This window comes from Theropithecus gelada, chromosome 1, assembly GCF_003255815.1.
Source record: "Theropithecus gelada isolate Dixy chromosome 1, Tgel_1.0, whole genome shotgun sequence".
NCBI lineage: Eukaryota > Metazoa > Chordata > Mammalia > Primates > Cercopithecidae > Theropithecus > Theropithecus gelada.
This window is the reverse complement of record NC_037668.1, coordinates 50826743-50839270: the sequence shown is the minus strand read 5'-3', so window position 1 is coordinate 50839270 and position 12528 is coordinate 50826743. Positions and strand designations below refer to the sequence as shown.

At 40.1% G+C, this 12528-nt stretch overlaps 2 protein-coding genes across 3 annotated transcripts in view; both read left to right on the top strand.

Moving 5' to 3' along the window:
- The window catches only part of TCEA3 (transcription elongation factor A3), a 33765-nt gene extending 30402 nt beyond the window's left edge, over positions 1-3363 (top strand). The window contains exon 8 of the mRNA XM_025384914.1: positions 3113-3363. Within this exon, the coding sequence (XP_025240699.1) occupies positions 3113-3363 (251 nt within the window). The remainder of the gene's footprint in view (positions 1-3112) is intronic.
- A 2368-nt stretch (positions 3364-5731) lies between these two features.
- Positions 5732-12324, top strand: HNRNPR (heterogeneous nuclear ribonucleoprotein R). 2 transcript variants are annotated; one of them, XM_025400055.1, is made up of 3 exons: positions 5732-6156; positions 8376-8497; positions 8635-12324. In XM_025400055.1, exons 2-3 carry the CDS (start codon positions 8379-8381, stop codon positions 9245-9247), a joined length of 732 nt encoding a protein of 243 aa, XP_025255840.1. In that variant the 5' UTR covers positions 5732-6156; positions 8376-8378; the 3' UTR covers positions 9248-12324. The 2 variants fall into 2 exon arrangements, with proteins under 2 accessions (XP_025255840.1, XP_025255850.1); XM_025400065.1 differs by lacking the exon at positions 5732-6156 and adding an exon at positions 7794-8016 and having other exon boundaries at positions 8635-9917.
- The last annotated feature ends 204 nt before the right edge of the window (positions 12325-12528 follow it).

Here is a 12528-nt window from a genome sequence, read left to right as displayed (position 1 = left end):
GGCTGTGTCATAGCGTGCCTCAGTTGGTCAAGTCATTACCTCCAAGAACAGACTAGACTGAGAAGTCAGCATTTCTCATGCTCAGCCTTTTCCCTTCTCCCATCCTCTGATGTTAACAGCTCCCCTTTTTTTATTGTTGTTGAGACGGAGTTTCGCTCTTGTTGCCCAGGCTGGAGTGCAATGGCGCAATCTCGCCTCCCTGCAACTTACAACTTCTGGGTTCAAGCAATTCTCCTGCCTCAGCCTCTCAAGTAGCTGGAATTACAGGCATGCACCATCACACCTGGCTAATTTTGTATTTTTAGTAGAGATGGGTTTCACGATGTTGGTCAGGCGGGTCTCGGACTCCTGACCTCAGGTGATGCACCCCTGCTTTGCCTCCCAAAGTGCCGGGATTATTGGCGTGAGCCAGCATGCCCAGCACCCCCTGCCCCATTTTTTTACTCCCAAATATATATCAAACACTGCAATGGCCAATTGACAATTCCTACCTCTGTTAGCTCTCACAGCATTCTCTGTGAGGCAGGGACGGTTCCCATTTTACGGAAGAGGAGTCTGAGGCTCAGAACTACTCGGTGTCAAAGCGGGACTGGAGACTTTGTCTTTGGATTCCACCTACTGAACCCTTTCGATGTGCCCCCTGCTCCCCAGCTTATCACCTGAAAGGGGGCTTGTGTAGACAGGAGAGGTGACCACCACTGGGATATATTAATAGATCTCTTGCACCAAAAGATGTTTGGCTCGGGAGAAAAAAATTCCCTCCTCACTTGGCCCCCATTGAATGAAAACATGGAGCTTCTTTTACTAGAGACAAAGGTTTGCATGGTGTTGGAGCGGGGAGGCAATCAGGGGACAGGAAGTCTAAGTGTCACACCGAGATGCAAGCGACCCTTTTGAGGGCTCCTGGGCTCTACCTGTGGAGTTCAGCAGGGTCTGTTGGGGAGGGTCAGGGGCCGATCTGCAGACGACAAATTTGCGTTTCCATCTCCTGCCTGTGGCCTACCCTAATTCCCTCCAACTCATTTTCTGGTGGTTTCTCTCTACTCTCATTTAATGATTAATCAGCAATACCTCAACAAGTCTAGAGCCATTCAGCACCTCAAAAAGTACATTTTCATCATTTCCCATTAATTCAGGAAGGCAGAACCCAAGGTATCAGAACTATCACAAGTTTCATCTTCATTTTCTCCTGAACAGTCATCCCTCCAAGCAGGTCCTTTCCACCTTTAAGCCCAGTTTGAAACAACATGGTCCAGTACAAAGTTCCATTCCCAGCCTTTCCTCCATCCACTTTTTTTTTTTTTTTTTTTGAGACGGAGTCTCGCTCTGTTGCCCAGGCTGGAGTGCAGTGGCCGGATCTCAGCTCATTGCAAGCTCCGCCTCCCAGGTTCACACCATTCTCCTGCCTCAGCCTCCCGAGTAGCTGGGACTACGGGCGCCCACCACCTCGCCCAGCTAGTTTTTTTAAAAATATTTTTTAGTAGAGACGGAGTTTCATCATGTTAGCCAGGATGGTCTCGATCTCCTGACCTCGTGATCCGCCCGTCTCGGCCTCCCAAAGTGCTAGGATTACAGGCTTGAGCCACCGCGCCCGGCCTGAATGTCCCTGTTTTAAAGGAGAGGAAATCAAAGCTGCATCAAACCCTTTAGCTCTTTGTTCTTAGCTAGCTGGAGGTCAGGGGGAGGGTACATTTGGGGGCTTGACTGCTCTGTGTCCTAAAATAGATCTGTGCTCTTTGGAGTGGCCCTGTGCTAACAATGCAGCCAAAAGTTCCTCTGAGGGGCCGGTGCCCCCTGGTCTGCTCTCCACCTCGTCCCCTCCTGTGACCTTGGGGCATGGAGACGGAGTCAGAGACTGGTGAAATATCGCCAGCCCTGCTGGCTCCACATATCAGTACACCCGAGGAATCCCAAGTGGCACATTTTAAAACACATTTTTTAGCTTTCACATGCATTGTGGCATATTCTTTGCTTTTCACACTTTTATTGTACAGACAGCATTAAAACAATAACAGAATAAAGAAAGAATACCACCTCCCCTCCCACCACTTCTAGCAAGTCATCTGTTTTCATTTTTCCACATTCCCCGCAGTCGCTTTCTTGTATATGGTTATTCCCAGCAACAGCTTTGTCTTCCTGATCTTCTTTGGCTCAGGAGACCAAGAAAATGAGGCTGTGTTCCCCGAGCTCCTCCAGAGGGTGGAGGGAGTGGGAGGCTCAGAAGCCTGCCTAGGATGCAGTGTTTGGACAGAAACTCACTGTGGTTGGTGGCCAGGGGTGACTTCCTGCCGGGTGAGTGGAGAGAGTGTTACCGTCAGGAGGGGTCTGGCTTCCAGCCCTGTCTCTGCCGGGAATTTGCCCCATGGCCTTGAGCAAGGGCCTGCACCCTTTCTAAGCCTCAGCTGCCTCATCTATTAATGGGAGAAGTAACTCTGACCAGCAATTCCCAGCGTGGGTTCCATAGGATGGTAACAGGTCTTGTAGCGGAAAGGATGGAGGGGAAGGGGACTCTATAATCAAATGTATTGGGAACACCAGATTAAACAAAGCTTAGTGGTTTCTTTTTTGCAATAAGGCCTCTTAGAACCTTAAACATGTGGCTCTTAATCTTTTCCGCTGACAGCAGGACTCACAACCTCCAGGGGCCCTTCCCAACTAGAAGTTCTCTGCATCCTTGTCATCATCTTAGCAGCCCATGTATGTTGAGCATTTGATATATCCCAGACACCACACTACTGCATCGTGTGGCTTAGTTCACAGAATCCTTGTATTTTATAAATAAGGAAACTCAGGCGTATAGAGGTTGTGTGACTCACCTGAGGTCACACAAGAGGCTCAGACAAACCCAGGGTCCTGGTGTCCCTGACACTATAGTGCTTGCTATGATCTGATCTTACCCCAGAGACTGTTTTCTGTCTCTGATACTTGGCTGACCACAAATGCCCAAGAGAGATCCCCACTTGGGGAGTCAGAGGTCACAAAAGAGGGGCCCAACCCCTGTAGAAATCCAGGGATAGGAAGAGAGGGTCCTGGAGCTCCTCAGGCATCAGGGCCAGGCCTGCACCCTTCCGTGCCCCTCCACGAGTGGCTGGCCCACCCTTGACTGTGTCACATATCTACCAAGAGCTCAAGAGCACAGACATGAAGTACCGGAACCGCGTGCGCAGCCGCATTAGCAACCTCAAAGACCCCAGGAACCCCGGCCTGCGGCGGAATGTGCTCAGTGGGGCCATCTCTGCAGGGCTCATAGCCAAGATGACAGCAGAGGTGAGAGCAGGGCGTCTGCATGGTGGGGCAGGAAGCCAGGTCCCCCCAGCCCTGCCTAGTGCAGAGGGTCAGTGGCTCATGACTCAGCAGCGATGAGCCAGGGAGCTTTTCCAACCAGCCTCATCTCAGCCTCCCCACCGGGCTCTGGACTAGCAGAATCCTGAACACAGCTAATAGGTTCTAAGTGCTGTGCTAAGCATGTTCAGAGTTCACACCAACTGAGATAGAAAGGTGTATTATCCCCATTCTACAGATGAGGATCCTGAGGCTCAGAGGAGTAAATGGATTTGTCCATGCACACAGCTAGAAACAGCTGAGGCCAGGAGGCAAGCTGTCTGGCCCCAGAGCTAGATTGTGCAGAGTGCGTGGGGGCTGTACGTGTGGAGTGCGTGTCCGTGTGGTACATATGATGTGTGAGGTGTGTAGGGGTATATGTGGGGTGTGTGTGTGGTGTGTATATGTGGGGTAAGTGTGTGGTGTGTATATGTGGGGTAAGTGTGTGGTGTATATATGTGGAGTGTGTGTGGTATGTATGTGTATGTATGTATGGAGCATGTGCGCATGGTATATATTAGGGATCCCCAACCCTCGGGCCACCGGCTGGTACCTGTTGGGAACCAGGCCACACAACAGGAGGTGAGCAGTGGGCAAGCTAGCGAAGCTTCATCTGTGTTTACAGCCTCTCCCCATCACTCGCATTTCTGCCTGAGCTCCGCCTCCTGTCAGATCAGTGGCGGCATTAGATTCTCATGGGAGCACAAACCCTATTGTGAACTGTGCATGCGAGGGATCTAGGTTGCACGCTCCTCATGAGAATCTAATGCCTGATGATCTGTCACTGTCTCCCAGCACCCCAAGTGGGGACCATCTAGTTGCAGAAAAACAAGGGATCTCAGGGCTCCCACTGATTCTACATTATGGTGAGTTGGATAGTTATTTCATTATCTATAACACAATGTAATAATAATAGAAATAAAGTGCACAATAAATGTAATGTACTTGAATCATCCTGAAACCATCCCCCACCCCGTCTACGGAAAAACTGTCTTCCAGGAAACCAGTCCCTGGTGCCAAAAAGGTTTGGGACCACTGGTGTATATGATGTGTGGAGTGTGGGGGCTGTGTATGTGTGGAGTGTGTGTGTGTGTGGTGTGTATNTTTTTTTTTTTGAGACGGAGCCTTGCTGTGTCACCCAGGCTGGAGTGCAGTGGTACAATCTTGGCTCACTGCAACCTCTGCCTCCCGGGTTCAAGCGATTCTCCTGCCTCAGCTTCCCGAGTAGCTGGGGTTATAGGTGCCTTCTACCACACTTGGCTTATTTTTGTATTTTCAGTAGAGACGGTGTTTCACCATGCTGGCCAGGCTGGTCTCGAACTCCCAACCTCAGGCAATCCGCCCACCTCGGCCTTCCAAAGTGCTGGGATTACAGGCGTGAGCCACTGTGCCCAGCCCTCTTCTTCATTTTTTATGACTACATAGTAGTCTATTGTGTGGAGGTACTATAGTGTATTTAACCAGCTGGATATTGAATTGTTTCTGATCTTTTGCTCTTACAATGCTGGAATGAGTACGTTTATGTTAGTTGATACAAGTGGAGATATATCTGTAGGATAGTTCTTAGGGGTAGAATTGTGGGCCAAAGGGTAAATACATCTGTAATTGTTAAGATACTGCCATATTCCTGTCTGTAGGAGATACACTACTAGCAAAATACAAGATAATTATTTTCCTCATTCTTGACAAAATAGTGTATGATCAAACTTTTGAACTTTGCCAACCTGATAACAAATGGTCTCAGTGCCATTAATGATTAATGATTTGCGTCTCTTACTATGAATGGTTTGAACTTTAAATATATTTTAAGAGCCATGTGTGTTTCTTTGTATGAACCACATATTCATGAATTTTGCCTATTTTTCTATTCAGTTGTTGAGCTTTTTCTTATTTTCTGGTTCTCTGATATAAAAGAGAGATTAGCTGTTTGTGATACATGTTGCAAATACCTCATCCATATTTATTGTCTTTGCTTACAGTATTTGTTGCAGTATAGAAGTCATTTATTTTTATATATCATTCTTATGGCTCCTAGATTTTAAGTCATAAGGTCATCCCCACTCCAGTGTTACATGAAGGAATCATTCTTGTTCTGATACTTTCACAGTCCTCCCTCCACCCTTTTATTATTTAAATTTTCGATCTATTTGGAGTTTATCCTGGTGTATAGTGTGAGGCATGGACCAACTTTTCTCCTTTTTTTCTAATTAACACTACCTGATTTAATGATTTAAGCATTATAGTTTGTTTATATTCGGTAGGGCCAGTCTCTAAATTTCACTCTTTTTTTTCCTGGTTATTCTTGTTTGTTTATTTTTTCATATGAACTTTTGAAAGTTATTCAGTTTTAGAGGAAAGAAACAGAAAAACTTGTTTTGAAAGGGACTTGGAGACCATGTTAAACTTGTTGATTAGCAATAATAATTATGTGTTGGTTCTTTGAAGGTTCTATTCAGTGTTAGGTGCTTTAATGACAACATAGGAGAAGGCAAGAACCAATAATTTTTATAAATTGGTGACTGATATCAGTGTCATTTTCCTAGCAATTTCTCGTACTACCTGTAACGACACTTTCAGCGCTTAATGTTTTAGAGGAGAAAAGCCTATGCTATGAAGACAGGAAGAAACACTTTTCAGGTAAAATTAAGTAGCCAGTGACAGTTTTGTTTATTTGTTGCTTACTAGGTAAAAGTTTTGTTTGTGAGAAACTTGGCTACTACAGTGACAGAAGAAATATTGGAAAAGTCATTTTCTGAATTTGGAAAACTCGAAAGAGTAAAGAAGTTGAAAGATTATGCATTTGTTCATTTTGAAGACAGAGGAGCAGCTGTTAAGGTAGAAATTTTGAAATTTTGGTTCTTGATATTTGAATTTTGTTTCTGAAACCTGCCAAACACGTAAAGTAATGTTAAAAACTGAAGTAAAATTGACTGTTAGCTTTTGCTGAACTCTTTCTATTTAATCTCTGTTAAGTGGTAATAGTATAACAGATAAGACTCCATATTTCAAAGCCAGATGATTATTGAATTTGTGATCTTAGGCAAGTTATTTTTAATCTCTATTGTTTTGTAAGATTTGATAGCATGATGCCTTGGAAGTATTACAAGGTATAAAAATTAGCTGCTGTAAACACTAAATAGGTAATGAATATATTATAACTACTTAGTTTACCTCAGTTTGTGTACCTATGAAGGAAACTGAGTGGTGTACATGACTCATACGGTATTTGAGTAGATGTATTGTGATGAGGGTATGATTAGTTTTACCTTTATTTAATCATTTTAGAGTTAAAATAGCATTCACTATGTTTTACTGATTTCAGTAATTGTTAGAGATATCTCTTGTGTATAATAGTTGATTTAGTCTTTGATGATAATGATAAGTATGAAGAAAGTATTTTCATATGGTATTTGGAACACAAAACCTGCTTTCTATTGACAGTGGGTTCGGACTATCTTTAATGGGTGAAATTTTCAGTTTCTTTTTCTTGTTCATCTCTCCTTCCTTGAGGGGATGGGAAGCAAGACAAAACACTACTAAAATCTTTTTTATGTTACTGGGAAGATAGATCCAGAATGCTTAGTGACACAGGCATGGTTCTTTTTTGGCATGTTTGGTTGGTGGGATACTACCACCTCTAATTTGAGCATTTTTTGGTTTTGTTTTTTGCCCAGGGTACTGCTTTTAAAACAGGCTTTCTAGAATCTCTGACTCGTTTATAGTTAATCGGCTTGCTCATTGATGGTAGCTAATTAATGAGGCAGTATTGTTCATAAAATTCATAACTTGTCCAAGATCACAAACTCAGTAATAATCTGGCTTTGAAGTATGGAATCTTATCTGTTATACTGTTACACTCTTATCTGTTAATGTGTGGCGTCTGAAATTTTTACTGGTATAGAATGCAGATAACTAATAATTTTATGCTTTCCAAATATTCCTCCTGACTCAACTGGTTTTAAATAACTGGTTGTCCTGATGGAAAATATTTATAGGATGGTTTGCCAAGGAAGCCTATTAAATTATAAAATATCTAGTCCAGGAACTGGGAGTCACCAGGATGGTCGGGGCAGAGAGTAGATGTTTCATTTTTTAATTTATGCCAGGAAGCTTTTGTAAACTTGTTTAGTTGCTTTTACTGAAGCAGTACAGGGAAAATTGCAATCTTGAGGACTAGTTTCATTTTTGTCTAGATACTTATAAATCACTAATAGCTCGTTATAAATAGAACATTTTTTTATGTGTGCCCAGAGTGGGGAAAGGTATAGGGAAACAAAAAATAAAATATGAGGAGGTGACATTTTGTTACTGAGTACCTGAACCTTTTGATGTATGGCAGAGGTTGTTGGGTGGAACAACATGAACAAAGGGCTAGAACATGGAATGTTTGATTACTGCTTTCTACGTAATTGCTTGAGTCTTCATTAGTCCAGGCCTTTTCTGGCTCTGTACTTTAAACTGTTCAAGCAAAATACATTTCGAGTTAAGCATTGTGAGGGAAACCTAGGTTTTTTGTGTTGGTATCTTGAATTTTACAGATAATCTCACTCTGTAACCTCATTTGTGCTTCAGATCCTTGAAATTTTTGTATAAGAACAGTGTAAGACCTGTATGTTGTATGCTACATGTTTATTTAAAAATTCTAATCCTGAAAAGTTAATCTTTGGTTCGTATTAATATTGGCATTTTCCCCTGGTATGGATTTGCTTCTTTGGTGTGGATTTGCTTCTTTGGTATGGCTTATCTTTTAAGGAGTTAGTTATTTGGAATTAAGGAGCAGCAATAGGTGGCAGCCCTTTTACCTTTTAAAATACAGTATCAGGAGGTAGGTTTTGTTCTAAATGTCATTTACATATAAAAAGATAAGGTCAAGGGAAACGTATTTTCTTTGTGTTTGTGTTTAACTTTCTGGCTAGATTCACCTTTTGGCCATTTAAAATAATTGTGCAGTAAATTATTAAGTATATTAAATGAGTCAAGTATGATAGCATGCACACTATATAAAACGTATAGTTTTATATCATAAAATAAATTAATTTTTCAATTTTTTGTAGGCTATGGATGAAATGAATGGCAAAGAAATAGAAGGGGAAGAAATTGAAATAGTCTTAGCCAAGCCACCAGACAAGAAAAGGAAAGAGCGCCAAGCTGCTAGACAGGCCTCCAGAAGCACTGCGTGAGTCTGCCTTTTAGTAGATATGTCTTTGGACAAGGAATCTCCATTTGATAATGGAGATCAGATTAATAAAACACAATCAGAGTCTTGCAGCAAACTGATTTGTTTTTTCTTTTCTCCCTTCCCTCCTTTGCTAGGTATGAAGATTATTACTACCACCCTCCTCCTCGCATGCCACCTCCAATTAGAGGTCGGGGTCGTGGTGGGGGGAGAGGTGGATATGGCTACCCTCCAGATTACTATGGCTATGAAGATTACTATGATGATTACTATGGTTATGATTATCACGACTATCGTGGAGGCTATGAAGATCCCTACTACGGCTATGATGATGGCTATGCAGTAAGAGGAAGAGGAGGAGGAAGGGGAGGGCGAGGTGCTCCACCACCACCAAGGGGGAGGGGAGCACCACCTCCAAGAGGTAGAGCTGGCTATTCACAGAGGGGGGCACCTTTGGGACCACCAAGAGGCTCTAGGGGTGGCAGAGGGGGTCCTGCTCAACAGCAGAGAGGCCGTGGTTCCCGTGGATCTCGGGGCAATCGTGGGGGCAATGTAGGAGGCAAGAGAAAGGCAGATGGGTACAACCAACCTGATTCCAAGCGTCGTCAGACCAACAACCAACAGAACTGGGGTTCCCAACCCATCGCTCAGCAGCCGCTTCAGCAAGGTGGTGACTATTCTGGTAACTATGGTTACAATAATGACAACCAGGAATTTTATCAGGATACTTATGGGCAACAGTGGAAGTAGACAAGTAAGGGCTTGAAAATGATACTGGCAAGATACGATTGGCTCTAGATCTACATTCTTCAAAAAAAAAATTGGCTTAACTGTTTCATCTTTAAGTAGCATTTTGCTGCCATTTGTATTGGGCTGAAGAAATCACTATTGTGTATATACTCAAGTCTTTTTATTTTTCCTCTTTTCATAAATGCTCTTGGACATTATTGGGCTTGCAGAGTTCCCTTATTCTGGGGATTACAATGCTTTTATCGTTTCAGGCTTCATTTTAGCTTCAAAACAAGCTGGGCACACTGTTAAATCATGATTTTGCAGAACCTTTGGTTTTGGACAGTTTCATTTTTTTGGATTTGGGATAGATTACATAGGAGTATGGAGTATGCTGTAAATAAAAATACAAGCTAGTGCTTTGTCTTAGTAGTTTTAAGAAATTAAAGCAAACAAATTTAAGTTTTCTTGTATTGAAAATAACCTATGATTGTATGTTTTGCATTCCTAGAAGTAGGTTAACTGTGTTTTTAAATTGTTATAACTTCACACCTTTTTGAAATCTGCCCTACAAAATTTGTTTGGCTTAAACGTCAAAAGCCGTGACAATTTGTTCTTTGATGTGATTGTATTTCCAATTTCTTGTTCATGTAAGATTTCAATAAAACTAAAAAATCTATTCAAAACATTACCTATTTCAAATTCAATTGTGTCCTAAAACATTATTTTATTCGTAATCCTTGCAAGGAATATTGTTTTCAAAGTATAACTGCCTATGTGAGTGATCAAATTCATGCAAAATTTCTTGTCTATTCCAACATGTATTGTGGATATTAGACTGAGGATTAGTCTAAATTCAAGTATTTATTCCAATTAGCACTTCATTGATTGGTGTTCTCTCATAGTCTCTTCTAATTTTGAAATTTTATCTTTTATTTAAAAAAAAAAAACAGGTTCATAGACTTTTGAGCATTCTTGCAGGCATTGGATAATTTGCGTTAAAACAAATAAAATGTGGCTGGGAAAGCAGACTGCAATCTATTTTGACCCACATTCTTTATAAGGGATAATTTGTGACTGAAGACCTTATTTGCTGGATAAGTGAATGTACATACAGGGAAAACTGTTAGTACTGTGGCGTCAATTGCACTGCGGACTTTAGTTTTAGTAAACGTGATTGTGACTACCATTTCAGTTACTGGTTTAGGAATATAATTTCCTATTACTATGTAAATTTGCTTTGAGAAACATTCATGCCTTGTAAGAGAGGCTTAAAAATATCCAGTAGTAATACCTCTGATTTTCTGTTAACATCTCGTTTATTTTTATTTATCTGCTATCCCTAATGCCTATATTTTTTGTTGGCCAAGACATAACATCTATTTCCCTATTTCCTTTTGAAATTCTGATTTATTCTAATGACTTTTTTGCTTGAGAATGAGAGGAACAAAATAATCTAAGCTTTATGGTACAGAAAAGTCTGAATCACTTTCAAATTACTGTTAAGTTTTCCCCTCCATCTTATTCTTACGTGGTTCTCAAATGTTTTTATAATGATAAAAATATCAGAAGCCATTGGGGAATAATTAAAATGGATACACCATTATTCTGTGTTTTGTTCCTGTTTGGTGTCTTTGTGATAGGAATATTAGATTTCAAAATCATAAGCCACTTAATTCCGTGTAATCTTGGTTAGATCATACTGGGTTTCATGGCTTCTTTTCGTTTCAAATAAGATTAATATTTACTGATGAAAGTCAATATATTTCATTTCTTTTTCAAAGTACACTTATTACACAGTATAGTCATTTAACAGACCTTATTGATAGTTTTTTGGAAACTGATAAAGGAATTATGGTCTGTTGTTGTATGATAGTTTTGAGTTAACATGGGTATTTCTTTGGTAAGACAGATCCAGTTGTTTTTCTTATGCCCATGTAAGTAAAGACACCAAACATTCTTTAAATGCTGCTTTTAAACTTTGAAAATACAATTTGAAGTTGTAACTATACATCTAATTAGACTTAAGTAAAATCCTGATTTTTTTCTTGGAAAGAACAAAATCTACAAATAAAATTTGAGTTGTTTGTATTTCTTAATTAGGTGTTACAAGCTACAAAGTTGTCATAAAGAATCTTAAGAATGGGGATAGAAATGATTCTGAGAAAGCATAAACCCTCGCAAAAACTGTAAGATTAAAACTTGGGTTCCATGTCAAAATCCTTTCCTTTAATTGCAAATTATATTTTGAATTTTAAAGTGGCCACCTCCTCCTCTGTCCTTTTCACTAATTAAAAATATATTTGCAGAGGTACCCTTTAATTTTTGGTTTAGAGGTTTTGTGGCTATTTAAAATTGTAAAACATAATCCTATAAACATTAAAACTCAAGAGCTTTTCTTCTTTCATGTCTTATAAATTAACACTGTAGCAGCATTCAGAGAAAATAGATTCAGAGGTCAACTTTTCACATAAATAAATCTAACAGTGTAATATATAAACCTGAAAAATGTCAATTGAGGGAGGTCTTTATTCTAGATTGGCATTTTTTAAAAAATAGGTACAAATTATGAGTTCTAAGGAACTTGGTTTCCTGCTCTCCTGTCTTTCCATCTTTTTTGTTCCCCAAGCTAATTGATTTGGCTTTATTTATGAGCCTGTTACAGTAAAGTGTGTGTTCGGAAATATATTGAGGTGTAGAACTATTCTTTGTAGGTACCCTTGTGAGACTGATACAGATATGCTCCTCCCCATAATGGAATACTAATTTTTATTTGATCACTCATTTATAGCAGTTGCTTAAATGTATGTATTTATATGAAGGTATTTTAATTTTTAAGAGCAAAAAAGTTCTAATAAGTTTCCAGATTTCTAATAAATCCAGGTTTATTTGGTGAAAAGATAAGGAAAATGAGTTATGATTCTATAGTTTTTTTTAAAATGAATTCAGCATAATTGTTTTTCAGGTTTTTTTAGTTACTGGGGTTATTCTGCATAAGAAAGCCCAATGCTTTCTGATAGTAGGAGATAATTTTTCTCTCTTTTGACTTTGAAATCTGACTTAGGAGATGAATTCTTTTTAAACAGGTCAGCATGCAACAAAATAAATTACATATTTTAAATTTTAAAAGAGAAGGGACATAAAATTTCACTTCTAGCATAAAGCCATATAATATTATTCTTGAAACTCATTACATCATTTGCCTCCTGCCATTTGAATATAATCATACCTGCGTTTTATTAATTGTGTATTTGTAAAACCAAACCCTTCCAGTAAATACTTGCTATAAGGCTATTGCTAAT